The 27,926-nt window shown below is 40.9% G+C and overlaps 2 protein-coding genes, 1 long non-coding RNA gene and 3 pseudogenes across 4 annotated transcripts; 2 read left to right on the forward strand and 4 right to left on the reverse strand.

Annotated features, from left to right (window-relative positions):
• The first annotated feature begins 3,464 nt into the window (after nt 1-3,464).
• LOC110064455 (low affinity immunoglobulin epsilon Fc receptor-like) lies at nt 3,465-5,023 on the forward strand (annotated as a pseudogene). The gene is made up of 3 exons (XR_016204647.1): nt 3,465-3,531; nt 4,095-4,154; nt 4,400-5,023. The product of XR_016204647.1 is annotated as a low affinity immunoglobulin epsilon Fc receptor-like (transcript).
• Nucleotides 5,024-7,083: 2,060 nt separating this feature from the next.
• LOC110064471 (smad nuclear-interacting protein 1-like) lies at nt 7,084-27,768 on the reverse strand. Its single transcript, XM_020771524.2, has 10 exons — nt 27,549-27,768; nt 23,476-23,551; nt 18,570-18,633; nt 18,417-18,462; nt 15,556-15,664; nt 12,492-12,582; nt 10,833-10,885; nt 9,557-9,666; nt 8,292-8,382; nt 7,084-7,349 (listed from the first exon to the last, which is right to left on the reverse strand). The coding sequence occupies exons 1-10, from the start codon at nt 27,662-27,664 to the stop codon at nt 7,245-7,247; spliced, it is 861 nt and encodes a 286-aa protein (XP_020627183.2). The 5' UTR covers nt 27,665-27,768; the 3' UTR covers nt 7,084-7,244.
• On the forward strand, nt 13,573-15,063 carry LOC149095785 (uncharacterized; annotated as a pseudogene).
• On the reverse strand, nt 18,570-21,028 carry LOC149095786 (uncharacterized). Its single transcript, XM_089281115.1, has one exon. It carries the CDS (start codon nt 21,026-21,028, stop codon nt 20,285-20,287), a length of 744 nt encoding a protein of 247 aa, XP_089137241.1. The 3' UTR covers nt 18,570-20,284.
• Nucleotides 20,893-23,464, reverse strand: LOC149095787 (protein CFDP2-like; annotated as a pseudogene).
• Nucleotides 26,383-27,542, reverse strand: LOC149095788 (uncharacterized). Its single transcript, XR_016204538.1, has 2 exons — nt 27,301-27,542; nt 26,383-27,179 (listed from the first exon to the last, which is right to left on the reverse strand). It is a non-coding gene; the product is annotated as an uncharacterized LOC149095788 (long non-coding RNA).
• Nucleotides 27,769-27,926: the final 158 nt, after the last annotated feature.

Below are 27,926 nucleotides of genomic sequence, written 5' to 3' on the forward strand. Positions count from 1 at the left end.
TCTTCTTTGTCATAACTGAATTATGTTATTGAACTAGTATGAGGTCCGTGTTGGTAAAACATTGGTCGAGTTCTTCGCCTTGCAATGTTACGGCGAGATCCATAGACTTGTTAAAAAAAGAAATACCCGTATCAGTATCCGACTAAAGTTTCATTCCATGTTCAATGCTAAATTCCTGAGGGGTGTGCCTACAAACGAGGACTAACAATAGAGCTATAAATCAATGAACATAATAAATCCCTCTAAGATTCTCTAACCGAAACAAGTGATAGGTTGAGGTATCACTGAATTCCTAATTTTCAACCTTCTGCTTTCATTTCAGCGTCTCTCCCGGTTAATAATACGTACCCGTTGTAGCTAGTTCCAGCCGATCCCTGGAATGCAAATCTCATTAGCAGTCAGTGCTCTCTCTGATAACCATAACGAGTACTTTTCAGGGTATCAAGTCTTATATCGGAGGTTCGGTGATATTTCTTTCTAAAAACAAAAACTGAAATAGTGTTCAACATAACCTTGCTCAGTACGTTTGCGAAAATCTATTGGTTCCTTTCAGAGGTTTCTTTAAGAGCACTCGGCTAACCTCCAGGTACGATTTCCGTACAGCGCCATACATTAATTATGTATGCAACTATCTCAAACTATCACATTATACTCAAACAGCAATCGTGAAAAGAACGAGTCAGTCAAAAAATTGCATGCATAATTAATGTAGGGGTGGTGCGAAAATCTTGCCAACCTCCCTGTCAAAATAAGAGAGCCCCTCTGCCAGTTTTGTCCACATAGTATAATTTCCACTGACAGAATCGCTATGATTACGATGACGACCACAAAGCGCTTTGTGGTGTATTGAATAGGCCACAAAGCGCTTTGTGGTGTTTTGAATAGGCCACAAAGCGCTTTGTGGTGTGAAAAATTGGAAAAACCAAATTATTTCAGAAAATAGCTGTGAGATATTTGCGAGTCAACGAGCCATCCAGTTTTCAATGTTAAATCCCAAAATAAAACACCACATAGCGCTTTGTGGTGATTTGAATAGGCCACAAAGCGCTCTGTGGTGTTTTGAGTAGGCCACAAAGCGATCTGTGGTGTTTTCACCTGAGGCCACAAAGTGCTCTGTGGTTTTTTGACTAGTTTTGCTGTTTTGTAAAGCAAAGCGAACTAGGAACAGTTAGAAAGCACTCCGGCCATAAAAATCTACCCGACAAGAAAATTTCTGTAATAAATGTTCGATGCTACAGGAGACGGCTTACCCAAAAAGGTTCAGTCAGCCTCAACAAACTTATACTGAGAAGAGGGCTTTCGCGAACCGGATTTCGTGTGAGTGACAAGATTGGGAATAGAGAAATATTGCGCAGATTGAGTAGTAGTTTTACAGCACCGAAACTAAAATTGGTTACACTGCTTCTCAGAAATTTTGTTTTGCCTCTGTAATATCATTAAACGATCTGAATAATTTGGGGATAATCAAAGCGCGGAGTTTAATATTGGCTGGCCGGGAACACGCAGTTCGCAAACCGGAAAGCAACCACTGTTTAAATCTTCGATCGAACTTTCATGTTGAATTTGAAACTGAAAATACACTAAGCGGTCAATTTCCGATAGAAATCTTGTGAGGTAAATGCCATTCTTGCAAATAGTCGCTGCATATTTACGTTCAGAGTCACTCTGGTTCAGAGTAAAGACATACAAAGTCAAATACTGCTTCCGTACGCTACCCCTCCAAAAATCAATTTTGCTCGAAGACCGAACTGCAACGGAGTTTAGTTACCAGTCTTATGCTGCGTGTTATTAGATAGAACGCATGATATGATTGGCTCCGTATATCACATTACGTCAGAGGACATGTCTGCTACATAGGACATAACTGCAACGGTACAGGCGATCGTGTAAACTCGGTTCCAGGCCTCGCTGCTAGCCCCCCGTGCCTTGGGCATATTTGCAATACAATATCTAGCCTACGAACAGGCTTCCGGCGAGGACGGAAAAAAGTTTCGGCGAGCGCGAAACAGAAGAATTCGGAGAGCAAAGCGATCGGGGCGGGGACAGGGAGCCTGTAGACTTTGTTTTTGATCTGCCTATCCGCCCTTGGTGATAAGCCTGTAACAAATCAGTCAATGAGGTAATTAGACCTGTCAAGAAGCTACATTTTTGTTACTTGTAAACAGTTCTAATCGAGCTACTCAAATAGCCGGGCCGGGCGTCATAATATAGAGTGTAAGTAAGCAACATGTTCACGGAAAATTTCAAACTTAACTTTGGTCCTCCAGAGCCAATACTTAGAGAGCTTAAAACATATTTTGCAATTCTGAAATGAGCGTAATGAAATTATAGGCACATGATAGAGGTGTCAAACTCTGCGAAGCGACAAGCAGATAAACAACGGAAAGTCCGGAAACCATGCCTTTGACCTCTAAAAAAATTGCTATAGCACAGCCAAACGGCTCCACTCCAGTAGCTTCTACTTAAAATTCCTCCTCGTAACAGAGCAAGTGCGCTTCAGAATCACTTGTGAAATAACGAGAGGTCGAGAGACAGAAACGTAAAAGGGAACGGCAAATGCACCATAACGAGCCGTTGGAGTCGTATAATTTTACAAAGATCTGTCAAATATTCATCTCAAAGATGTCAACAATCAGCGATTGAACCAATCATATCATGATACCAGGAGCTGGTATCATAGAACGGCGGCACCAACAGAATGTCTACAGGCTCCCTCGCCTCGTTCGGGCTAACCGGGAGCCTGTTCGCAGGCTATACAATATCGCACGTCCTCGACATTCTTCAGTACACTAAACCCGCGGTAAACAGTTTACCAGGTACAAAACCAGACAACTGTTTTGATCGCTCGACATAGGCCACTGTCAGAGTAGGACTTTTCGTCCACATCCTGTGATACTGTTGACAACCTTGCACGTAATTTAAAGAACTGAACGAGTGAAGCGAATGTAAATTATGCGGGGGGGGGGGGGGGCGAATGTAAATTGTACGAGAGAGGACGGAAAGTAGATTTTCCGGCTTCCCCGCCCCCTCCCCCTTCTACTCACTAAAACCCTCGCACTTCTGTGTGTACGGTCGCCTCCAGTTCTATTGCTTTTCTTTTCGCGCATTTTAATGCGGACGAAAAATGCTAGAGGGGTTGTGAAAAGTCTACCGCTCAAGACGTTTTAATTGTTGTGTCGGATATTTAGTAAATTTATGGCCAGGCTCACGGCACGGTCTTAATAGCCTAAATGGAGTAAATGCCCTATGGTTAAGCGTGTCTCGATCGATGGGTACTCCCCACGAGACTTCGATCTCTCATACTGACATCACAGTGTCACATTCTTGTTTCTTCGTGTTCGATGGATGGTGTAAGAGTGAGTCATCACTCCTGCCCGACTCATTATACGTGAACCACAACCTTGAGAGAGATCGGGCAAAAACTGTTCTTTAAGATTGTCTCTAACAGCCAAAGGGAAATCGAGATGAAGATGCTTAAATCTTTGCCGTTCTATGTCGTTACCGCTCTATTTGCCATAGGATGTGCATCAGGTATGGCAACGGCTTTAGATTTGATACTGTTCATCGCCTGCAATGTTAACTATGGGAACTGAGGCAGCTCCTTTCAAGAAGATTTTTTGGTTTGACAAAAACGCGACCCAAAATAGATACTGTATTAGATACTGTATACCCAAAAAGCCCGCAAATCTTAGAATAATCACTCTTCATACAATCCTGACCTACTAAAAAGTACAGTAAAACTAATTCGCCATTAAAATGGTTCGGGGACTTGTTTCTCGTGGTTTTAGTACACGCACAGAATAATGTATAATTCAGCTGCCTGTAAAATAAAACTCTCGATCAAGATCTTTCAATCCTCTGAAAAAAAACCAAGCTTTTGAGAAGCAAGTACACTAGCCAAATCGAATTTTGCTACTGACTGTCTCTTAAAATTTTCGTAGATTGTGATCGAGTTGATAATGTTCGAATTGATGTAAATTCTTCAGTCCATTGGAGTGAAGACAACAAGATTGCTCCAGTCCATGAATAACTGGCGCCTACGTTATCGGCTTTCGGTTCTGACTAAATCTCACCATTTTCTGGTTCCCTTTCAGCATTGCCTTGTGTGCAAAAACAGGATCCCGGAATTCTGGAAAATATCGAGGAGACTCTTGGTAAGTTAAGCCAAAAACTACAAAGGTTTTTGATAAGGCCCTCGATTGAATTTCATACTTGCATCGATCTTCCCAAATCGATTCTTCGTCTTTACAAAATACCTCGAAATTAACTATAGTTGACTGTAGTCAGAAGTCGTGCTGTATTAACCTATCAAACAACTTGTAAATTACAGTTCTGTATTAACTCTTCTCGATGCTAATTGATTTTTGATGACACGTCTTTTATTTCAACTTATACCCAGGCAAACCCTGTCCTAGTGGCTGGACGCGGTTTAACGACAACTGTTACTTGGTGAGTAGCTCCATCAAGACTCGGTCCAGGCTCAAGCGTATTGCCGAACCCTGGGTGGAGGCTTGGTGAAGATCAACAGTCCTGAAGAAAACGAGTTTGTCCTGAAACTCGTGAGACAGCAAGCAAAATCAATAAAACAGGTTTGTATCGGGCTGAACTGGGATTCAATCGCATTCTACTGGTATGATCACTCTGTTCCAGTCTACACGAACTGGGCTCCAGGTGAACCGAATAGCAAAGGTGGAGAGCCATGCGTCCACATGTATACTGCACAGGGAAAACAACTTCCTTCCAGGGCATCTGGATACTGGAATGATGTTTCTTGCCACATACTTGCAGGCTGGCCCAATGGCATTGTCTGCAAGAGGCTGCCCTAATTGACAAGCCAACTTAACCAAAGATAAAAGCCGCCTAAGAGGACATGAGGTGATGGGCATGATATTCGCTTGGTATTAAGAAACAAAACTTGGAATCTTGCTGCGGGACATTTTAAAATGAAATAAAGTGAAAATAATTGTAAAAGGACGGGTTGTAGAAGAAATAGCGGTTTGACAATAAAAAATGTTACTATGAATTCTTTATTGCATTGCTTGTCTCAGCGACTATACGTTTTTACTACTTTGACTTAGTTTGTAATTACTTTCTGCACGAATTCCTTTCATTGTTAATTTTGATCGATGCGCACTTTATCAACTAAAAACAATTACAATCCATCGACATTCATACCACCCATGGCCCGAATTTTCAGTGCCTAATCGACAAACCGTGTATCAGTCAGTGGATTCACTTTAAAGTTAACTAGAAGCGTGGGAAGGAAGGGAGGAAGGAGCGAAAGAGTGAAATTAAATGTATTTACAACACTGAGTAAACAAGATAGCTTTAAAGGAAACTAATCGCTAAAGAATATAACAAAAGTGATGAATTTTTGAAGAGTTTAAAACATTTGGAATACGAAGCACACTGCAGTGTGCTTCGTATTCCAAATGTTTTAAACTCTTCAAAAATTTCCGAAAATATCCGGGTGTATAGTTTAATGGTAGAGACTGAAAGAGTAAATCAGTCACAACTGGAGGTTACAGAGCTTCTACCATAGAGGTAGAGTACGTGGAAGGCCATCATTTGACATCAGAAAAGGACAACTCTCAATTTTTTACTGAGCAGGCTTTCAAAGTGAAGAATACTGGTGGCCCCGCAAGAGTTTCCCTTTTCTGTCTTTTATCATACTTGATCTGTTGTTGAAACATGTAAGAAATTTTGACCGGTTTTATTCGTTTACTTGTGAGAGAAAATGTCTTGGATATTATGTAGATTACCCTCGAGGGATAATCATGAATTGGCGCTTTAAAGTCTACAAAACATAAAAGAGAGAATACTCAGGAAGACGGCTTTGTTTCGCAACTCTGCAACCGACGGCAGTTAATTTTTGAACCGAAACAGAGCTTTAATTTCTTTGAAAATCGCCGAGTCCAACCAACCAACCACTGAAAACTACCCCCGTTAGAACTTACCACCTTCCAAACTGTGGCCAAGTTCTTTCCATTATTAGCGTTTATCACAAACGAAGAAAAGAGTAAACACTCAAGAAGTCATCTTCCTTTCCCCTAGTCTACAACCCTGTCTGCGAGTTTTGCAACGAAACGGAGATTTCTTTGAAAATCACTGAACCCAACCAACCAACCAACCACTGATAACTACCCATTGAGAACAACTAATTACACCAAATTGTCGCTAAGTTCTTTCCATTATTGAAGTAATTTAGATTGGCGTTTAATATAGAGTTTTGCGTCTAAGTTGCGTGACATATTTTTGAGGTATTTTTACGATGGAGAGCTCGTAACTGTTTTTTCCTCTAAACATTTCTTTTAAGTCTAAAAGCAGTAATTAATTCATAGGGGTTCGGGGTATCTTGGAAAGAGAGGCCGATCCAATGGGCCAAAATGTGCATATAGTTTACTAATTAGCCCCCTTGGGGCAGGCATGTGCTCAAAGGGATTAATTGCGCAACGGAACCTACTATTGTTCATCATATTTCACTTTTGTTCGTGGTTTGTAAGTGACACGATAGTAAATTGCTTTCCCACCTACCCACCCTGGGTTGTTCTGAATAACAGAGAGGTTTATTATTTTCATCGTTTATCGTTTTGACTGCGAGTGTTATCTAATAATAAACTTCTCTATGTGCCAAAGCACAAATTGTGTTTGTTGTCTGTCTTGGGGGTCTGTTGGGGAAGTACAACTTTTAAAGTATTAAACGTTGTCTTTACACTCGACCACGTAGCGCAGTAAGTTCTTCACGCGATTGTTCCATGGATGCCTGCATGTGGGGTCTTCTACTTTTATACTTCGTGTCGTCCTTCCATAACCAAACCCGAAAATGATGCCAGTTATACTGCCAGTCATAACAAAGCTCTACTCGTCGCAGGTGATTTGTGACGTGATTTAAAAGACATAGGAAACATTGCGTGTCACGTCACACTGGACGGAAAATGGTACCCAAATGAGTTAACAAGTGAGGTGTTTAATTTGTTGTTCATATTTTTGGCCTTCATTTTCATAAAGCAAAAGAAGCTGTGTAAGATATACAACTAAACTGGATTGTCCCAGCCCTAGCAAAAGCTGAAATATCCATCAGCATGATGTTTTATTGTTAATTTTATTTCTGGGTTAATAAAATACGAAAATAACGTTTTAAGGGAGGCAACATAAGTGGGGGGTTAACACAAAGTGTCCGCATCGTTTTGTTTCATTGTACGCTACGCAGTAAAAAAGCATGTAAGTCTTGTCCCGTGGTATGTTCATGACTGAATTCTCTCCTCAGCTGGTTCATCCTCGTCCATATCTTGAGATTTCTCTGTTAGAATCACGTATTCTCTTGTACTGAAACCAAATTTTAGAACGTCCTGCAAAAGTCAAATTAAAGGACACATTAGACCACTATGTTGGCTAACAGTACACCCTTCTGTTACTATTTTGCTGCTTTATTCTTACTTATTGTCAAGAGTTTTATACACGGGTTTCTGGTTGTTTGGATAAGGAGGGCAACCTTAACCCACGTTTTGACACTACTTAATTAATTAATTAATTAATTAATTGATTAATTGATTGATCGATCGATCGAGCGAGCGAGCGAGCGAGCGAGTGTGAGTGAGTGACGGAGCGATTGATTGATTGATTGATCGATCGATTGAATGATAAACCGTACTGCAACAAACTTATGGAATGGTTTGTTCCGTACAAAAGGGTATCAAGTTATAAAAAAATCCGATCAATCAAAGGTAGAAAAGTCATGTCGTGAACAAGTCCTCACTAAAAACACAAGAATGAAGTTATTGTTAATAGGATTGCTCCTGCTTGCTCCCCTGTAAGGCTACATATACAGATTGGTTTGTCATTGATTTTCCTTCTCTCCGAATTCTTGTGTGATAATTCTACCCAGATGAACGCTATGCTTGATTTCTGGTTCACACGCACGAGAAACATCTCACATTTTAAGTTTGACGAGCAAAATGTTGTTTGACGCAAGCGCGTCCATGTGGAAGGGGCCTAAAGGTTTATTGGCAATAAATAAATAATAAATGACTTAGCCTGTTCCAGGCTCTCGATCAGTGGGGACAAACGAAAAAGTGGGCGGGCGACGAGCGAGATCAGCGACGAGCAGGATCCGGGAGAGAAAAGGAGAGGACAGGTGAGCCTGCAAGCACTGTTTTAAAAACCTCATTCCGCCCACTTGACCTCATTCCACCCAATCCTGACCTCTCCTTATCTCTCCCAGACCCCGCTCATCGCCCGCCCGCTCTTTTGATCGTCACCACATACAAACTCTCCTGTATAAGCATACTAACCTTTTCTTTTAACTCATAGAATCTTCTGGGATCTATTTTCTGGTTGTTAAGAAATGTGCCATTAATGGAATCTAGGTCAATAATGTATGGCCTGAAATGTACACACAAAATAAACAACAAACAACGTTAACAAGTTTAACTTAACCAGTAAATAACCCAAATCTAGGTCATTGGCATGCAGATCCATCTGTCTCAAAACAAACAAATCCAGTTATCAACCTTCAAGATAAGCACACACACATTCCTCTAGTAATTTCCTGAAAGAAAATTAAGCAAATTCAAGTTTACCAAAAGTTAGGAAATAATAATGCAATTCGAGATCACAGAACACGCACAACTCACGAATTATTAGTAATGGAGGCACATGTAAAGGTGACAAAGCACCCTTTTGCGATTTTAGTTTTCAGCCATACAAGTAAAAGCCCTACAGAAAAAGCAGTAAGTCTGTATACGAGTGCAGTGGCCCATCAGGCCAGAGCTTATTCCGGTTTCTGTAGCATGAAGCAACTGGGAGTATTTCTACTCCTCCCTAGATGGGATGCTAGTCCATCGCAGGGTTACCCCCAGCATTGAGGTCACCAGTACCCATTTATACACCTGCGTAGAGAGTGGCACTGTGAGAGTAAAGTGTCTTGTCTAAGAACACAACACAATGTCCCCCGCCGGGGCTCGAACCTGGACCACTCGATTTGGAGACGAGCGCACTAACCATGAGGCCACCGTGCCTCCCACAAAAAGCAATAGATAGCATCAAAACATCACAAAAATCTTCCGTTTTTGTTTTAAGCAATACACCAAAAATTCAATAACAAAAAGTACAAAGACTGGAGGTGTGGTGGCGTCATGGTTAGAGTTACAGCAAACCTGAATAAGCCATTTAGGTCGTGTCCTAAAGGGAAAATTCCCAAGGTATGTAATCAGATAGCAAAAACTATTTTATATGGAAGGCGTGGTGGCCTCATGGTTAGTGCGCTCGACTCTTGATCGAGCGGTCCAGGTTCGAGCCCTGGCCGGTAACATTGTGTTGTGTTCTTGGGCAAGACAGTTATAGTCTCACAGTGCCTCTCTGCCCCCAGGTGCATAAATGGGTACCGTCAAATTTAATGCTGGGTGTAACCCTGCAATGGACTATCTTCCAATCCAGGGGGGAAAGAAATATAAATATCCCTAGTCGCTTCATGCTACAGAAACTGGGATAAGCTCCAGCCTCCACTTGGCTTGTATGCAGACTTTTTACCGAGGCTGCAGCCGAGATTATAACTTACTTAACTTTCTTGCTTGCAGTGCCATCAGGTCGTTCATAATCCACCAGTCTGTACTGAAGAACTGCATGTTGTTTTGAACAAGATGGGTGATCTAGTGAAATATCAACTATCTGCAAGAAACACAGGAAGCATTTAATAAAGATAGATGTGTTTTAGCCCTTGACATTCTTGTTGCACCTAGAATCTAAGTCTACAACAAAGCATAAAATATATTTCTCAAACTCATCAATAATTCATCAAGTCTAAACAAAGGAAATCATAACAATGACTCACAGTGTTTAGATCACTGATCTCAATTACAACTGCAGCATGAATTTTACGATTTTTATTCTCCAATTTCTCCTTAGTTTCATTTCCAATTGAAAATACACATATCAAATTCTCGAGACCGCGTTGACTATATTTTCAAACATCTCGAAGTTCATCAATAATATTCCAACCTTCTTGGTGTTTGTGAATGTGGTCAAACTAGGCCTTTCGTGTTTGATATGTCACCAAGATCTCAAAAATGTGTGATGCTAACCATTATGTTCGGTCACACTTAACTAAAAAAGTTGCCATGTAATTATTGTTAAGTCAGTAATACAATCTAACAGAAAAAAATGTTTTCCCAAGGGTAGAGTACATCTGACCTTAAACATACTTTGAGCTACAGGAGACTTCAAGAACACTAAACAAGGTACATTGCTATACATCATCATCTGACAAACCACAGCATTGACTGGGACTCTGCTCAATGCTTAACCTACAGCACAAACTATTTTCAACGAGTGACTCTGGAAAGCTGGTACACTAACTTAGAACAAATGCCTCTAAACAGATGTCAACAACTACTAGCACCTTACAAACAAGATAACCATGACATAAACAAAACCAGCAAACAGACCTCTAACAGACCAACTTAATTTGACTAACAACAGACAGACCTCAAACAGACCAACTTAATTGATTAATAATAGACAGATTGAAACTGATTAGAACTGACCAATGACTGCTGACCAACTTTAAACAAGTCTTACAGCCAATACCATCATGGCTAAACTGACCAATCACTTTCAACAGACCAGACTTGTAACGCCATTGACTGACAAACACTATTCACTTGGCTCTGAAGATGACCTCCACTCAGGTGATCATGTTGTCAGTCACCAACAACAGTTCATTTCAGAGCTACCCTCACCCAGACGATCATACTATATGAACTATTTATCAGTGGTAATAGTTACATGTACATGTACATGTACAGTCTGTAGTTGACAAGAGTGTTCATACATACATGTTTTTGTCTTCCAAGCAAATATGCACTTTGTCTGTGAATGTACATAACAGCTGAAACAAAAAAACAGTAAATTTGTGAAAAAGGATTTTGTTCTTCATTGTGGTAGGATACAATAATATTAAAAAAATATATCATTTGTCTTATGAAGTAAATTTAGTCACTTGAGGTGTAGATCACAACCTTTTCAATGCTAACTGCTTGTGTTCATCAGGTGATGAGGTCGAATGATCATGCAATACCATTTTTAAAAGCCTTTACCACTAAGTGAAGTGCCTCAACAAAACTTCAAGCATTTATCATCTGCTCTTTGTTCTAATGTGGTTAGTTCACTAGCCCCTAGATTGAGTGGTCTGGGTACAAGGCCTGGCCGGAGACACTGTGTTGTGCTTTTGGCCAAGACACTTTACTCTCAAAGTGCCTCCACAGTGCCCACTTATGCTCTCACAGTGCCATTCAGGTGTATAAAAATGTACCAGTGAATTTAGTGTGTGTGTGGGTGGGGGGGGGGGGGGGGGGAGGGGGAGGGAGGAGGGAGGAGGGGGGTAACCCCAAGACGGACTAGCATCCCATCCAGGGGGAAGTAGAAATACATGTACTTCTACATGTAGTCACGTCATGCTACTGAAACCAGAGATAAGCTCCTGCCTGATGAACCACTTGGCTCATATATGTATTTATGAAGATTACCTTTACCTTGTTATAAAATAATGGTTGCCCTTGCCCAGCTCTTTAAGACCAGGAGACAAATCCCCAGAGCACAGCCCTTGACTGAGCTCAAATTCACTGTTATTTTGCCCATGTGAAGGGATTATCAGAGCCACTTCACCACTGCCTACAACCACAAAGGGTATGGACTTAGTACGACCAAAGGACGTTATTAACCTGACCAAGGGCATCGTTTACACAATTTCCTTGTAGATGTAGGGAGGTCTATGTCAGCAAAACTGAGAGATTGATGCAGGATAGGATCAAGGAGCACTACCAGGATATTTGTCTTGCCTGTACCTAAACCTCTGTCAGAGCATGCCCACAAGACTGGCTATCATCTTCTTTGGAGCAACCCTCACTAGTACACACCAAGGTCTACATAACACTTCACTCTACATGTAACAACATCAACAGGGATAGTAAAACTGAGATCCCATGGTGTGGATGCCCACGGTCAAGGAACACAACAACAGCAGATTACAGCGGGAACAACTTCACACTGAAACAACAGAACAATGGATGATGCATCAATCACTGCCCATTTTTGAGATATTAATTGTTCCATACACCTGGTCAAAACTTTGTGATCTGCATCTCAAGTGATTCAATTGTCTACATTTCTTACTGTACAGTATCATTAGTGACAGGAGTGAGAAACATACCATGTACTGTAAAGTGTTGTGATCAGGCCTGTTTACATGATTGTGTATGACTGTAGTCATGGGTTGGATAAATAAGTGAGATGAGATTGTTACAGAACATGTACATCTACATGTATGTAGATGCAAACACCCAATGCCACTCCTTTAATGATTATCAAGACCATTACCACACTAGCTAGAGCTAGGCCTTGGTATAATAATGAAAATCTGGTGAGTTGTACAGGAGGTTAGGGTATCGCTCTTGTACATCTGCTTGCTCATTGATGTCAAGCATCATTTAACTTACACATGGCCTGTTCCCCTTTGAAGGGATAAAGACGCCACCTTGTCTTTGGCTTTCTAGCTTCAGGAGGTTCATTATATTTGATGACCACACCCTAACAACAGAAAGTAAGTAATATATAGTACAAGTTACGTACAGTCAACTCTATCAATTTGAAAGCGGACACCATTTTCGGCCTGACACAAACTCTGTAAGGCTGAGTCCAGGTTGAATTTTACTTGTTTCTTTGTAGCCAAGAACTCTATTTAAGATGGACAACTTTCTAAGGTGGAGAGGAAAAAATCTGAACCAGGGGTGTATAATGTGCCGTATGTACTTTGTTGCTACCATGATGTACTATATGCTCAATACATGTAAAAGCATGCATTTAAACAAACAACCAGACATCAGAAAAGTAACCAACTACATGACTGTGCAGTTACAATTAGTAAAAACTGAAATGGCTAGATTGTGAGTGAGAGTGGGAAACACTGAGGTCTTCTTCCTTTATAGCATAAATTGAATTTAGGAAGAACATGAAATTTGAAAAAAAAACTTTTGAAAAGGGTGTGCACTAAGCAAAAAAAGAGCTGATCATTGTTTTAATCAACTCAAAGTGCTGCCATTTCTATCCCTTGATTTTTTTAGGTTAGGTTTATCACATAGAATTCCATAAAAGAAAAAAAAAAAATGCAGTTTACTGTTTGCAAATATCCGCATTAGTTCCAGAGATATTTAAGTGTGAAAACTGTGTAAAATATGCAAATGAGATGACTGATGTATATATTCCAACTTATCCATTACAACGACACCTGAGCCTTTGTCCGGTTTTGTTATGACGATATCATCACGGCGCTTTAGTTGTTTAATGGCTGTCAAAAGCTGTTTAGGAGGACTCGGACCTTTATGGTTGATGTAATTGAGAGCTACTATCCAAAGCTTCTGTCAATGACACCAGCAAATTTCGTCCCATTCCTTCTGAACGACCAAAAACCCGAGGCAGACCACCCAAGCACTATCATCCGCTTTTAGCAAAGGAGGTTCTTGTACAATCTATCATCACAAGGATCCTCCCTCATGCTGTGGCCCAGTCTCTTCGTCCGACCGGTTCTAGACTGGCACACCTGTATGGGTTGCCGAAAACACACAAGGAGAAATTAGCCATGCGACCAATCCTATCAGCGACTAATACGTATAATTATGCTCTGGCGAAATGGTTGGACAACAAGCTCAAACCGTTGTCGTTAAATCAGTACACAGTCACGGACATTTTCGATTTTGTGAACGAACTACCGCGAGACCTCAACATAACACCTGGTGACTTGCTGGTGTCCTATGATGTGTCCTCCTTGTTCACGAATGTACCTTTGGATGAAACCATTACGATTCTCGCAGACAGAGCCTTTAGAAACAACTGGTTTAATTCCGAGTATGATTTGAACATTTCAAAGCAAGACCTTATTGATCTTTTGGGTGTGGCCACCAAGGGGCAGCTTTTCCAATTTAATGGATCCCTGTATGAACAGATCGACGGAGTAGCGATGGGGTCCCCCCTTGGGCCCTTGCTAGCCAACGTATTCATGTCGTCTATTGAAGAGAAATTAGATGTTGAGGGCAAGCTGCCACCTTACTATCGTCGATATGTTGACGACACATTCACTGTGATGCCCGATTTGTCTACAGCTAGGGACTTTCTTAACACCCTCAACCACACTCACCCCGCCATCAACTTCACTATGGAGGTTGAAAATGATGGAATGCTTCCCTTTCTCGGTACTCAACTCCTAAACAGAGCGCCTCGTATTGAAACTAAAGTGTTTGTGAAGCCAACAAACAGTGGTCTGCTTCTCCATTACCACAGTCATGTCGATAATAGGTACAAGCACGGACTATTGACAACTATGCTCGATCGCGCACATCGCCTGTCTTCCTCATGGTCCTACTTCACTGAGGAGTGCGAATGACTGAAGTCTGTTTTCTCTAAACTGAAATATCCCAAGCACCTTGTTGACTCCACTGTCAAAACCTTCCTAAATTTAAAGGTCGCTGACCAGCCCTCATTACGGTCCAGATCTACGACAGAAAACACTACTCGGGTTGTCATACCCTTTAAAGACCAGGAGTCTGCTAATATCGTGAAGACACAGTTGAAAGATCTTAGTGTGAAGCTGCAGACCAGTGATCAACCGGTGTTTACGAGCCGCAAGATTGCCCAGGAGTTCCCGACAAGCGAACCTAAGCCTCAGCTCATTGATCAACAACGCGTTGTGTATAACTTCAAGTGTGACCAGTGCGATGCTGGTTATGTCGGTTACACCCGTGGCCATCTGTTCGTACGCGTTGATGGACATAGAAGCAAGACCTCGTCAGTACGCAATCACTATGATAATAGACACGCAGGCAGGATTCCGGATGACCTTCGCAATTGTTTTAGCGTGTTGAAAAAATGCCACAACAAGTTTGATTGTCTCATTAATGAGATGTTACTCATTAAACAATTACGACCGTGTTTAAATGTACAATCAGACTCAGTTCGCGCTAAAGTCTTTGTCTAACTTATGCAAATTAGAAACTCTGAACTCTTAGTTACTCTTGAAATCGCATATTTAATTAGTTTCCCTTGACAATGGCGCCAAGATGTCGCCAAAACGTCGGATTTATCTATCGTTAGTTTTTGCCTGTATATGTTTATCTAAATCATTGTTGATTAGAATCTCTGGAACAAAATGGGATATTTGAATAAAAGTAAACAGCGTTTTTCTTCTCATACAGACTACTAGTTCTTGTTTAAAATGGTTTAGAAAGGAAAGATGTGAATTTCGTTATTATAGTAGCACGTTAATGTACATTTTGAGGCTAATGGAAATAATATAGAGCATATGCACTCTTGTGTCCAGCGGCCATGCAAATTTATTGGAACAAAAGAAAGTGTTTACATAAGAAAAGAGTTGAACTCCCAAAGGATTGGTTTGGTACACCAACATGGCCACAGTGTCATTGTTTTAGAACATCAATATGGCTGCCATGACGTCATGTGCATATGCTCCATAACAGCAAGTGAAGTTAACAGGAGAGGCATACAATGTACCTTGTATGTGTTTGAATATTCTGTCAATTTTCCAGAGAGGTTGTAGTTAGGACCTTCAACTTGCACGTTGCTTTCTCTTCTACTTTCTTCATCCACAGCCTGTTCCAGCCTAAATGTTAATGTTAATGTACTTCATTAAGGCAAGCTTAAAGAGCATTACAAAAAAAATGCCCTCTGATCATTCCAGACAAGTAGATTTAATTTACTACTGGTAATGGTACAGTAGTGCAGTAGCTTTTCATTCTCACATGCCCAATGGGCAAGGGCCCAGGCAAGTTGTCTTTCAACCAGATTAAAAAAAAAAAGTACACTAAGACTTGCCCAGGGCAAGCAAAATTTGAGAGCTGCTTGTCCAAAGAGTAAGCTAGAAATTATTTGTTTTTTATTTTGAGCCCTGATACTACTGAGATGAGGCTATGACCACCCCTCCCCCCCTTGCCCCCATATTCAACCACTTATAGTCATGTGACTGAACAAGGTCACAATGCAACTGTAGAAAATGTAAAATAATTATTCATTTACTGAATAAAGGCTGTGTGAAAAAAAATAAGTTTGTCTGTAAAACTATTTCTTGAGTTACTTTCATCCAAGGCCACAAGCACATGTATGTCAAATAGTTTATGAAGCTCCCAGAACAGATTAAAACATCAGTCCAGCTAAGAGATTTAAAACCATGCAGGAGCTAAAATACCTGTCCCACAGACAGGGACATGTACATTTCAAAAGTTAAATATTACACATTTTTAATTTTTCTGCATCCCAAGATACATGTACTAATACCATATTTATTTGCCAATAAGCCAATCGATTTTTGCACCAAATAAAACTGGGAATAAGTGAAATCTCCAAAAAATACATGTAGGGGGTTCAGCTTATAGCCAGTTATTATTTCTGCCAAAAAATTTTTGCTAGTGCTACAAGAGCCTCAACTGAATGTTTATATTCCACTATAAGCTTAGCGATTATCAACAAACAAATTAATCAGTGTATGTAAATCATTGTTCTTGGTCATAAACTTTTATTTAAGTGATGGCTCCTAAAGGAGCTATTTTGTTTTGGTGACTCCATGAAATTCAATGAAGTTTTCAGTGTTAAAAATTTACATTTATTGTGAAAGGCTAAAACTAATTTAATAATATAGAAAATATTTCTGACTGAGAATTTTAATATGATGCCCCAAGACTGTTTACTCCCATTTGCTTTTAAATACCAAAACAATTCAACACAACTAGATAAACATATATTGGAAAAATGTTTTATTTATAATAAGAAATAAACTGCCTAACAATGCTAAAAACATTTTGATACAAAGAACAACTCTTCCAGTTCAATGGCATGCTCTGATCTACAAGAAAGTACTAAATGGCATGCCAATGGGCTCTCTAGCCTAGGGGCCTTTCCAGTCTAATTTTTGTTGTTGTGCTCAATCGAGGAAAAGCTGGAGTGCAATATCTAGTTGCAAAAAGAATTTTACGAGTGGAAGGTTGATGACACTCTACTAGCAACACTACCAGCAGCTACAATACTTAAATCTTTTTTGTCAACACTACGTATGGGTTATTGACCAAGCGTGAGGTCAAGATTGCTGGATATTGGCCAAGTTCTTTTTTTGCGTGTTTATGGGCCGAGACAGAGTCAAGGTCCATAAACTCGCAAAAAAAGAATGAGGCTAATATCCAGCCATCTTGACCAAACAAGTTTGGTTAATAAAGGATTTACTATATGGCTTTCGCAGAAATTTTTCTTGCGGGACACGGTGGGTAGTCCTGAGCGGGCAAGATAGCTCCATCTTGCCCGCTCGGGTAGCCAATCAGAGCGCAGGATTTGATTCATCTTGCCCGCTCATGGAGCTAGCCATATAATAAATATGGGTTATTGACCAAGTGTGAGGTCAAGATGGCCCTGGATATTGGCCACGTTCCTTTTTTGCCTGTTTATGAGCCTCGACTCCATCTTGGTCCATAAACACGCAAAAAAAGAATGAGGCCAATATCCAGCCATCTTGGCCGAACAAGCTTGGTCAATAAAAGATTTCTTATATGGCTTTTGGGGAAATTTTTTCTTGTGGGACATGGCGGGTAGTCCCGAGCAAGCAAGATAGCTCCATCTTGCCTGCTCGGGTAGCCAATTAGAGTGTAGGATTTGATTCATCTTGCCAGCTCATGGAGCTAGCCATATAATAACTGTAAATAACTGCCATCCAGCAATAAGGTAAATACAGTGAGGACACTAACAAACAACACACTTCCAGAGAGACACTACGTCAGTTTATCGGAAACCTCCCTCTCTATCAAAACCATGTGGACCGCAGATACAAGAGATCATGCAGCAAAACCGTGTTAAATCAAGCCTGCACCTTTCATCTATTGGGAACTGTTCATAAGTGAATGGGAGAACCTAGAGGAGATGTTTCTTAATTAATGTCAAGTAACTATCAAATCTCCTTGACTCAACCATCGGCACTTTCATCAATTTATTGATGATGGACCAACAACATCAAGCAAAGCAGACAAACACATTGAAATAATATTGCCTTTCACATATCAGTAATCAGACAAAGCAAGCAACAAGCAACTGAACTACAGTTTGAAAAATCAAACTTGGTGAAGCAAAGCCACCCTTAGTAAGCCAACAATGCCTTGTCTACAGTTTAAGTAATTACCAGGCTAAGACGTAGGCAGGCCAATGGCAAACTCAATTAAAACGTGCCAAAGATTATAATTTATCATTTCAATCAAATGGTTGAATTTGATCAATTATAATATAAGAATATTGTACAAAAAAAAAAGGAAAAGAAAAGAAAAAAGTGAAAAAAGTAATTAAAACACTCCTGCTAAGGCACTAGATACCTAAATTCTTACCTAGCAGAATGACCTCTGTCACCAGTTCTGTTGTGGGATGTTCTTTCTGCAGAATAATGAAGAATTCAAAGTAAAATTGCAGTAATAGAATTAAGTTTGTATGCATGATAATGTTCAGACAAGTAACTAACTTGGTCTATAATTTCTCTTTACCTTCAGCTGGGTTTTCACGCCTTTGTCTGTCTCTGACCCTACTTCTGTCTCTGGAATATGTAGTCTGAAAAAAGTAAAATATATCAAAAAATATGCTTGCATTTTATTGTATAATACAGCCGAGCATTCTAAAAGAGAATAAGGTGGACCCTATTCCCTGATTATGCCACTCTCCCAACAGAGAATATACTTTCTCCTCACTCACTCACTCATCCTCATCGGGCCAATGAGGACTCTTGAGGCCGGCCGGAAGATCACGCCACCCATTCCGGTCTGAGGCCGATGCAGCAGCAGCTCCCCATGTATGCCATCTGAGCTTGTTCCTTTCCTTCTCCACGATTCTTCTCCACGTCTCCCTCGGTTGACCTCGCCTCCTTTTACCTTCAGGTGCCCACAACAATGCAGTCCTCAAGATGTTGTCAGGACTTTTCCCCTAACCATCACCATCTTCTCACTCGTATAAGGACTGACACCAACGTACTCCCTGAGGCTTCGTACAGCTCTTCGTTGCTCAAATGGTTGGGCCAGAATCTCCTCAGCACTCTCCTAAGGCATGTGTGGTGAAACACATCCAATTTGTCGAGATCAGTTGCTGTCACCCTTCACATTTTGGCTCCATACAACAGCACAGACATGACTGAATCAGAAATCTACCTGACCTCCAGATGTTCTGAAGTCTGGTGAATGCAGTTCTCACTAGTGCTAGTCGCCTCTTGATGTCTGCTTCTGCACCGCCAAGTTTGTCAAGTACTGAACCTAGGTACACAAAGGATTCCACATCTTCCACCTCCTCTCCTTCTATCCTGATGTAGTCCGTGCATCTGTGGTTCACCCTTAGCGTCTTTGTTTTACGCGAGTTGATCTTAAGCCCAACAATGCCAGCTGTGGCTGCTAACCTATCAGTCCTCTCCTGGAGATCAGTAAATCTACTTGAGATTAGAGCAACATCATCAGCATAGTCTGGGTCTTCTAGGACTGATGTGAATTTCCATCTCAAGCCACGTCTCCTATCATTTGTGTGCCACATGACCCAGTCCATGATCAAGACAAAGACGAAGCCAGACAACACACACCCTTGCCACACGCCACTCTTCACTTCGAACCAGCTAGAATACCTTCTCCCTTTGTGACGCAGCTTGAGCTCTGATGATATAGTGCCTGAAAAGACCTGATAAAGATGTCAGGGATGCCATACTGCCCCATAACATCCCAGTCTCTCTCTGATAATGCAGTCGAAAGCCTTCGAAAAGTCAACAAAGTTAATGTACACTGGTGCTTGCCATTCCTGGCACTGCTCAAGGATGTTCCGAAGTGCAAAGATTTGCTCAGAGGTTTCCATTCCAGATCGAAATCCTGCCTGCTCCTGCCTAATCATCTCGTCCACACTGCTCTTCTATCTGTCAATGTGGACCCTGCATAGGATTTGCTTGGTATGGAGAGTAGGGATATACCGAACTTCACTTTCATCTACAACCGCAGTTCATATATGAATTATTTCATATAAACTTCACATCATTTCACTCCTCACGGGAAGATATGAACTCAACTAATTGACCTCGCTCCCAATGTGTGGCTTCATAGCTCAGTTGGTAGAGCATCGCACCGGTATCGCGGAGGTCACGGGTTCGAATCCCGTTGAAGCCCTGATTTTTTTCAGGCTTCTTCTTTCCAATTGCTTAAATTGGAAAATTAACTGCGACGATCATTCTTCACTTTCATATACCGTGATAGTTATCACACTGAGTGAGGTCACCCTTCTTCAGCACTTTCACTATGAGTGATTTCTTCCAGTCCTCTGGTACACATTGTTCTTTCAAGATAGCATTAATAAGTAAGTGGAGTTGTTTCACAGCATCCTTCTCGGAGCACCTGAGCAACTCGGCACTGATGCCATCAATCCCTGGACTCTTGCCATTCTTCAGACGGTGGATTGCTGTCTTAATTTCAGCAACTGAGATGCCGCTAGTGTCAATGCTTGTGATGACCCCAGGTGCTTGATCTATCACTGGCAAGGGTAAGTCAGGTCGTTGTACATTCAAAACTTCCTCAAAATGTTCCCTCCACAATTCTAAGACTTTGTCTTCATTTACAAGTTGCTTGCCCTCTTTATTTTTGATGGAAGTCATATTCCTTCCCTGTCCAGCTATCTTTCTAGTGAGCTGGCACAGGTCACCACTGCATTTGTTTCTGGCTGCTGTCTCAGCTTCCTCTGCTAAGTCGTTCAGCCATCTCTGCTTGTCTACCCGGGCTTTGGCTTTTGCCTCCTTCACTGCATATGCAGCAGGGGCTCTCTCCTTCATCCAGGCAGACCGTGTACATCCTATTTTCGCCTTTAACCGTCGTCTCTCTTCAATCTTCTTGTAGGTCTTCCCACTGATCCAGTCACTCTTCACTCTCCTCTTCTCTCCCAGCACCTTCTTGGCACTCTCGTTGTAGACCTCCTTGAATTGTCCCCACATCTCTTTGATATCATCTGCGTCATCCGTCCCCAACACCTGGAATCAGTTGCTCACTTCCAGCCAAAATACCCCCTTGACACAGGGATCTCGAAGCTTCTTGATGTCAAAGATGGTCCTCTCCTTCCTCTTTGTGCTGCATAGCTTCAGCCTAACCTTTCCCATCATGTGATGATCCGAGTTGGCATCAGCCCCTCTCATTGCTCGGGTGTCCATCAGTGAACCTCTGTATCTACCACTGATGATGATATAATAATAATAATGGTTGATTTGATTCCGATCTCTTGCATTCCGATTCCAATTCCGATCTCTTGCATTTGGGGAGGTCCATGTAATCTTATGAATGCCTCTATGCTTGAATAGAGAGCCTCCAATCACCAAGACGTTGTTGCCACAGAATGTTGCTAGCCTCTCTCTGTTCTCGTTCATACTTCCAAGTCCATGTCGTCCCATCACCTTCTCCCATCCTCATTGCCCTTTCCAACATTGGCAATCAGGTCCCCCATCACAATTAGTACATCATGTCTGGGTGTTGTTTCAACCTCCCGCTCCAGTCGTTCATAAAATTCTTCCTTAGATTTGTCATCTGCATCATTGGTGGGCGCGTACACTTGGAAGACAGTGAGTTTTGCATAGCATGAGTTGAAGCATGCACTCATGATTCTCTTGTTGACAGGGTTCCACCTCAGCAGCATTTTTCTTACATGTTCTTCCTTTTTTAGAATAAGTCCCACTCCCCTATGATGTTCCTCTTCTGCTCCAGAGTACAAGATACTCTCACCTGTTGCTGTTCTCAGTTCTCCAAAGCCAATCCATTGTATTTCACTCCTACCAAGTATGTCCAAGTTGTAGTTCCTGAATTCCCTGGTGACATTAGCAGTCCTTCCTATCTGATAAAGTGTTCGCACATTCCAACAGCCAAGTCTCAGGGTAGCTTTGGGTGTCAGGAGGGAAGCCCCAGGCAACTTAATCAGGTTGCAGGGGTCCTTGTGGCTTTGCCCCACATCCACCATAATACTAGTATTCCAGCTTAGAAAGCTATCATCGGGTAGCTCACACATTGCCCGATGACATTCCCGCATGAGTTTGTCAATCATCTTTTCAGTTTCCGTAATCAAGTATTTTTATGGGGTGTGGGGATTAGCCGCACGCCCAACCCCCAAACTGGAGGGCCAGTGACTACCATTTAGTCTGAACTCTACCCCTTGACCTGCCCACCAAGGTTAGACCTGCTGGGGAAAGACCCCTGACGGTATAACTCTCAGGGTCATTGAGGGTCATACTTTCTCCTAACTACATGTAACTGTTGATTGTGGGAGGTGCGGTGGTTGCATGGCTACTACGCTTGTCTCCGGATCGAGCAGTCCGGCTTCAAGCCTTGGCTGGGGCTGTGTTCAAGCCCTGTGTTGTGTTCTTGGTCAAGACACTTTACTCTCACCGTGCCTCTTTCCACCCAAGTATATAAATGGGTACGGGTGAATTTAATGCTGGGCGTAACACTGAGATGGACTTGCATCCCATCCAGGGGGGAGTAGAAATACCCCTAGTTGCTTAATGCTACAGAAACCGGAGATAAGTACTGGACTGATGGGCCACTTTGCTCGTATGCAGACTTTACCTTTTTTATCTAACTAACTGTTGGTAGAGTTATTTTGCAGTATCTCATATAGTGTCTCGTATAACAGTGTTTGTTTCAAGTTCTCAAGAATGTATGTTCCGACCAGTATTTTAAGGATGCAATTCTGCATCATGACCAAAATGCAAGTGAATATTTTGGAACAAAAGCCTGGAAACTGTATGACACATACATGTACAGGTAAATGTAAAGCACATGTTCATGTACAATATTTTAGGACAGGAATTGTGCTGCATCATTGATCACAGCCAACAAAACAATAGTGTGACCTGTCAAATTCCCAGTCACACCGCTAAGACCTGACGACTGACTGTTTTCATGGCCTGAACTACATGTTGTGTACACTGCACAGCTGTACATGCGGGCAACTTAATAAACAACTTGACTGGCAACATGCCTCATTGATATTCAGTCAACTACAAATAAATAATAATAATTATTATCCAACTGCTTTAAATACCGTCCAAATAACATTACAAATATACAGTGATATTGTACAATAGAACTACTTTGTACAGTAGAAAACCTGTTTGCCGTACAGGTTGGCATGCGCACACAAAACTGTCACACTCTCCCTCTTTCATTGATAAATTTATTGACTACAGCAGTTGGATAATAAATCTCTTATTAGATGTTTTGGTGTGCAGTATTGCTTTATAATTTTACTCATTGTTTGTATTTTGACTCACCCTACAGGCTCGTCAAAATACGGCACAACTCGTAAAAATATACAGCGATACTACACACCAAAACATCTGATAAGATATATTTACTATTAATCAACATATCACATGATAGTCTGTATTTTTTTTACTTCTTCTCTCCTTGTAACTTGGCCATGACTCTTGCTTGCACTTTGTACATTTCTTGAATCTGAAGGTTTGGACTTGCTAAATTGAGAAGAAATTAACAACCATTATAAAAAATCCGTTGCGACATACCCTTTAGCTGGTTAAATAGAAATCGACATGTCCATTCACTACCTTTTATTTGTGTCAGACCAAGTGAGGCATGCACTAGTCTGTCATGGTTCAGGATGGGTATAAATTACTTTGTAGAACCTGTAAACAAAAGCTCATGCAATTCAATATACAAACGGCTGGCATCATCCGTTCAAATTTGTTCCTGTGCTGTTCGAATGTTTACAGCATCCGTTTGTAATTTTTCCCATGGCAGTTCAAACAGTATTTGAAACCATTTTAAGTGGTTTGAACAACTGTTTCCAATTCGTTCATTAGTAATTCCTTTTGACCATTTAATGGATATATCTATTAGCAGTGTCCTCCTTTTCAAGCCTTGCGGTAACCAGTAAAATTTACCGCCTGTAGCACCACTCATTACTGCCTAAAATCCCTTGGAATTCTTGAAAATTCAACAGGTAAAAAAAAAATATATAGTTGTTTCACCGACGTAATCAGTATTTTATCCTTGTAAAAGAATAAATAAACAGATTAAAAGATAAACTGCGCAGGCTATGGTTAGGAAGTACTATCTGTAGCTTTTGAACTTCAAGGCAAGATCCATGAATTTTTGGCGGGCTTTCTGCCACAATTCCATGATGGCAGATGTCATTTCTTTGCACGTGCATTGGAGTTGTTTACGTTCAGTTTCATGATGAAGCGACAACGAACGTTGTTCTCATTTCTCTCCGTCAGCAATGGCAAGAGGTCACAAATGGAAACAGTTACAGGTAAAGTAATTTTAGACGTTACAAGTATTTGATTTGCAAGCAATGTGGGGAAATCAGTTCCCTGAACTTCCCACCTATCAGCTTTAGAAAACTGGTGTTGCTAAATTGACCAACATTCACATGTGGTGATTGAAAACTTCATCTTCGTCACGAAATGCTCCACATTCAGGTCAAACGCGTTTATAATCTATTTTCAGACAACATTTTGAGAGATAATAAAACACTTCCAGAACATGAATGAAAACGAATATGCAGCAATATTTCGTTTGGTTTTGAGAGACGACCGCTGATTTTGTAGTGACACTTCATGTAAACACAGCGAGGATACCCCGGAAGTGGCTTTTGCCTACTTTTCTGTGACTTTAGGGCAAGAGAATTAAGACAAAGAATAAAACACTTAAAAATTAAAATGCTGTTTGATTTCATTTGACATCTAAAGCCAAAGGTGTAAAATTAGTAAACTGTAATGCATATTAGATGGAGGTCTTTTCAAAGAAAATGTTTTTATTAGTTCCTTTCCTTTTTTGAAATGTTCTTCTGGTGAACAATTCAATAAGGGGACACGATAGAAAGTAGAGCAAGTTATTGATGATTCATGTGTTGAGAGGTTGACCAAGTGTCTGAAAAAAACAAAAGGCTAAGAATAAAACTGGTTTTGCTTTCTATGTTAGCTCTTAAGTGCTACTGCTGAAACAAGCTGACAGGAACAACGAGAAAATCGCAAGGAACGTTCTGACAACCATTACTCTTTTGTATTGTATTTAATACTCACACAAACTACCTAGCGATGAGGGCAAACTTGTATCTGTAAAGGTTTAATTTATGGTTGGCGCTGAAGTTGACAAGAATCGGCGGGGGGAAATTTCAATTTCATGTACTAATGTACAGAGCAGACCTAATAAGCAAGGCTGTGATTCAACTGATTGCTTTACCGGTTTAAAATGCTCTTTTACCTGTTGTACTGAAAACAAGGGAGAACCCTATATTAGTGTACGTTTTTGTGTGAGAGGTCATATAACTTATGTAAAGTGCATTACATGCATATGTTGTAGGTCAAAATGATATTCAGGTTAAAAAGATTTTAACCTAGTTTGATTCTCAATTTCCTTTGTTTTCTAACCCTAATTATTCATGATCCATGAATAATTAGGGTTAAGAGACCTCAGAATTTATTCGAGGTCGAGGTTATTAAGTTGTTTATTATATGGCTCATGAATTAAAAGAAGAGAAAAAAATTATGCGAGTGGAAGTCGTCAATTTACATCCGGTGATGTGTGTATTTACTGATTCATTCATCCTCTTAAACCCAGGGCAAAACTACACAGTCAGGGAACTTCACCACTGTATTACGTATTCCGCACATTTCTTTACAGGAAAAATGATCGTCACAGCTTCAAAAAAGTATTTTAGTATCGTGGTGCCACAACTTGATGGGAGAGTTTTTCCGATTTTCGTGGCGAAACTTCAATGCATATAGAAAAGACAGAAAGTGCTTCAAATAGTCCAAACCAACAGTCTTTCAGTGAAAGAAAATACTAATGCTTCAGAATGCACTGCTCAGAATAACTCGATCTTCGCATTCGCTTTCTACAACATATCTTCGCCCTCTTCATTCGGGGATTTATGGATGAACTTTTCAAGCCTTGTGAACGTCTAAACCTTCCTGTAATTATCAGAGGCACTGCTGCCGATAGAAACCGCCCTATTGTTTACATCTGATGATCCTGGAAGCTGATTTACACTTGCTTGTGTTAAAGCGAGGGAATCTATTTGATGAGAACTGTGACGGAGTTCAATAATTCTGTAATTGTTGTGACTAAGATGATAACTTATAAGTTTCTTTGTGGTGTTTTGCTCATGATGCATGACAGATCTGCTTACTTAAGACTCAGAAAACTTTGATTGTTTTTCACGGCTTGTGCCCGCCAAGGTTACCGGCTGGTAAGTCAAAAACGACTTCTATATAAATTTTATTAGGGAAAAATCTCTAAACTTTTAGCTACTTGGAATTAAATTTACTTTCTCTTGCTGTTTTTAATTGGCATTCATCCTTTCAATGTGCTTGAATTTTCAGAGCCAGGCTCTTCCTAATTTGCATAATCCGTAATCGGCCGTGGGCATTACGGCTGCATAATGACCGCTCAGATCTCGCTCTTAGCCGATCAGAACACGCGTTATTTCAGCCACAAGCCAAAGCCATATAATAAAACTTGATAATGCATGCTTTAACATGATGATGAATCAATTGTTAAAAGACCTTGAACACCTTTTGACGTCATTTTTGCTGTCTATACGAGTGTGAGTGTAGAGTGTGGTAGATTCGTTAAGTACAAGATGTGTTCTCCAAGAGACTCGTCAACTACGTGGAGCATTAAAACACATAAGCTGATATGTTCTTGGATTTGAACTAGTTAAGTCAGTTAGTTTGTTTAAATATCTTTGCTACCTATCATCAAACTGAATGATTTGCAAATGGCGTGTTTTTAATATAACAAAAATGGTTTGAACACTGGAATTCATCTCGATCAATTAAACTGGACCAGTTAACGCCATTAATTTTAGCAGAGTGTATTTCTGCACAGTACTTAAAGATGCTATCATCTAAAACTCCACAGTGTTGGTTGTCTCTCCTCCAACCTGGATGTAACACATCTTTTGGTGATCGTTTATAGGAGGTTCTATTGTAATTCGTGAAAAGAAAACTGCAGTAATTACCGTGGTGAAAAATGTCCAGCACCAACATAACTTAGGCCCAGTTCAGACGTCGTGCTTCTGCCGTGCCGTACTTAATTGCAATTTGGTTCGACTGTAGCACGGCAAAGAAACAACTCTGATTCAGACGTCGTGCCAGAGTCGAACCAAATTCAGCATTTACTGATGCCTCGTAGCAATTCTCCTCCTAACTCCCGTGGGAACGCAATCTCGCCAAAAGTGTGGCAAAAGCACGACGTCTGAATCACTGCCGTGCCAGAGTCGTGTAGCACGGCAGAGCTTGTCGAACTTAATTGCTTGCCGAACTTAATGCAAAAGTTTGATTCAGACGCCGTGCTTCTGCCATGCGTTTGTCGAACTTAAATCCTGAATTTAGTTCGGCACGGCAAAAGCACGACGTCTGAACTGGGCCTGAGTTAAGATCATGCAGTTCTGGTTACATCAACGACTTTAGACAAGTTTAAGCCAGAAAGGTTGTGACTCACCCGCTGTGCTGGTCTCTGCTTTCGCGATGCCTTTCCTTACGTCGATCGTCACGATTTCCCTTCTCTTGATGAGGAGACCTCGAACGATTTCTTCTTCGATATTCAGGGCTCGCCATATTAAAACGTCAGTGACAAACAGTAGCGAAAAATAAAGAATACTTCATGTATTCACCATGGATAATCATGATAGAAAATCACTACGATTGCCACTTGCAACCTCGTTCCCAGGCTCTCTTGGTTGCGACTAGTCACGTGACCACCCAGAGCTGGGCGGTAAAAAAATCTGTTGGGCGGGAGGGGTGACAGAGTGTTTTTTTTGTAGCTGTGACAAACTTTGTGGGTTTCAATCGCTAAAAACTACACGCGCTCTATCGGGGT

The sequence above is a fragment of the Orbicella faveolata genome, unplaced genomic scaffold, assembly GCF_042242905.1.
Source record: "Orbicella faveolata isolate gen_17 unplaced genomic scaffold, um_ofav_v1 contig_48, whole genome shotgun sequence".
NCBI classification, from domain to species: Eukaryota; Metazoa; Cnidaria; class Anthozoa; order Scleractinia; family Merulinidae; genus Orbicella; species Orbicella faveolata.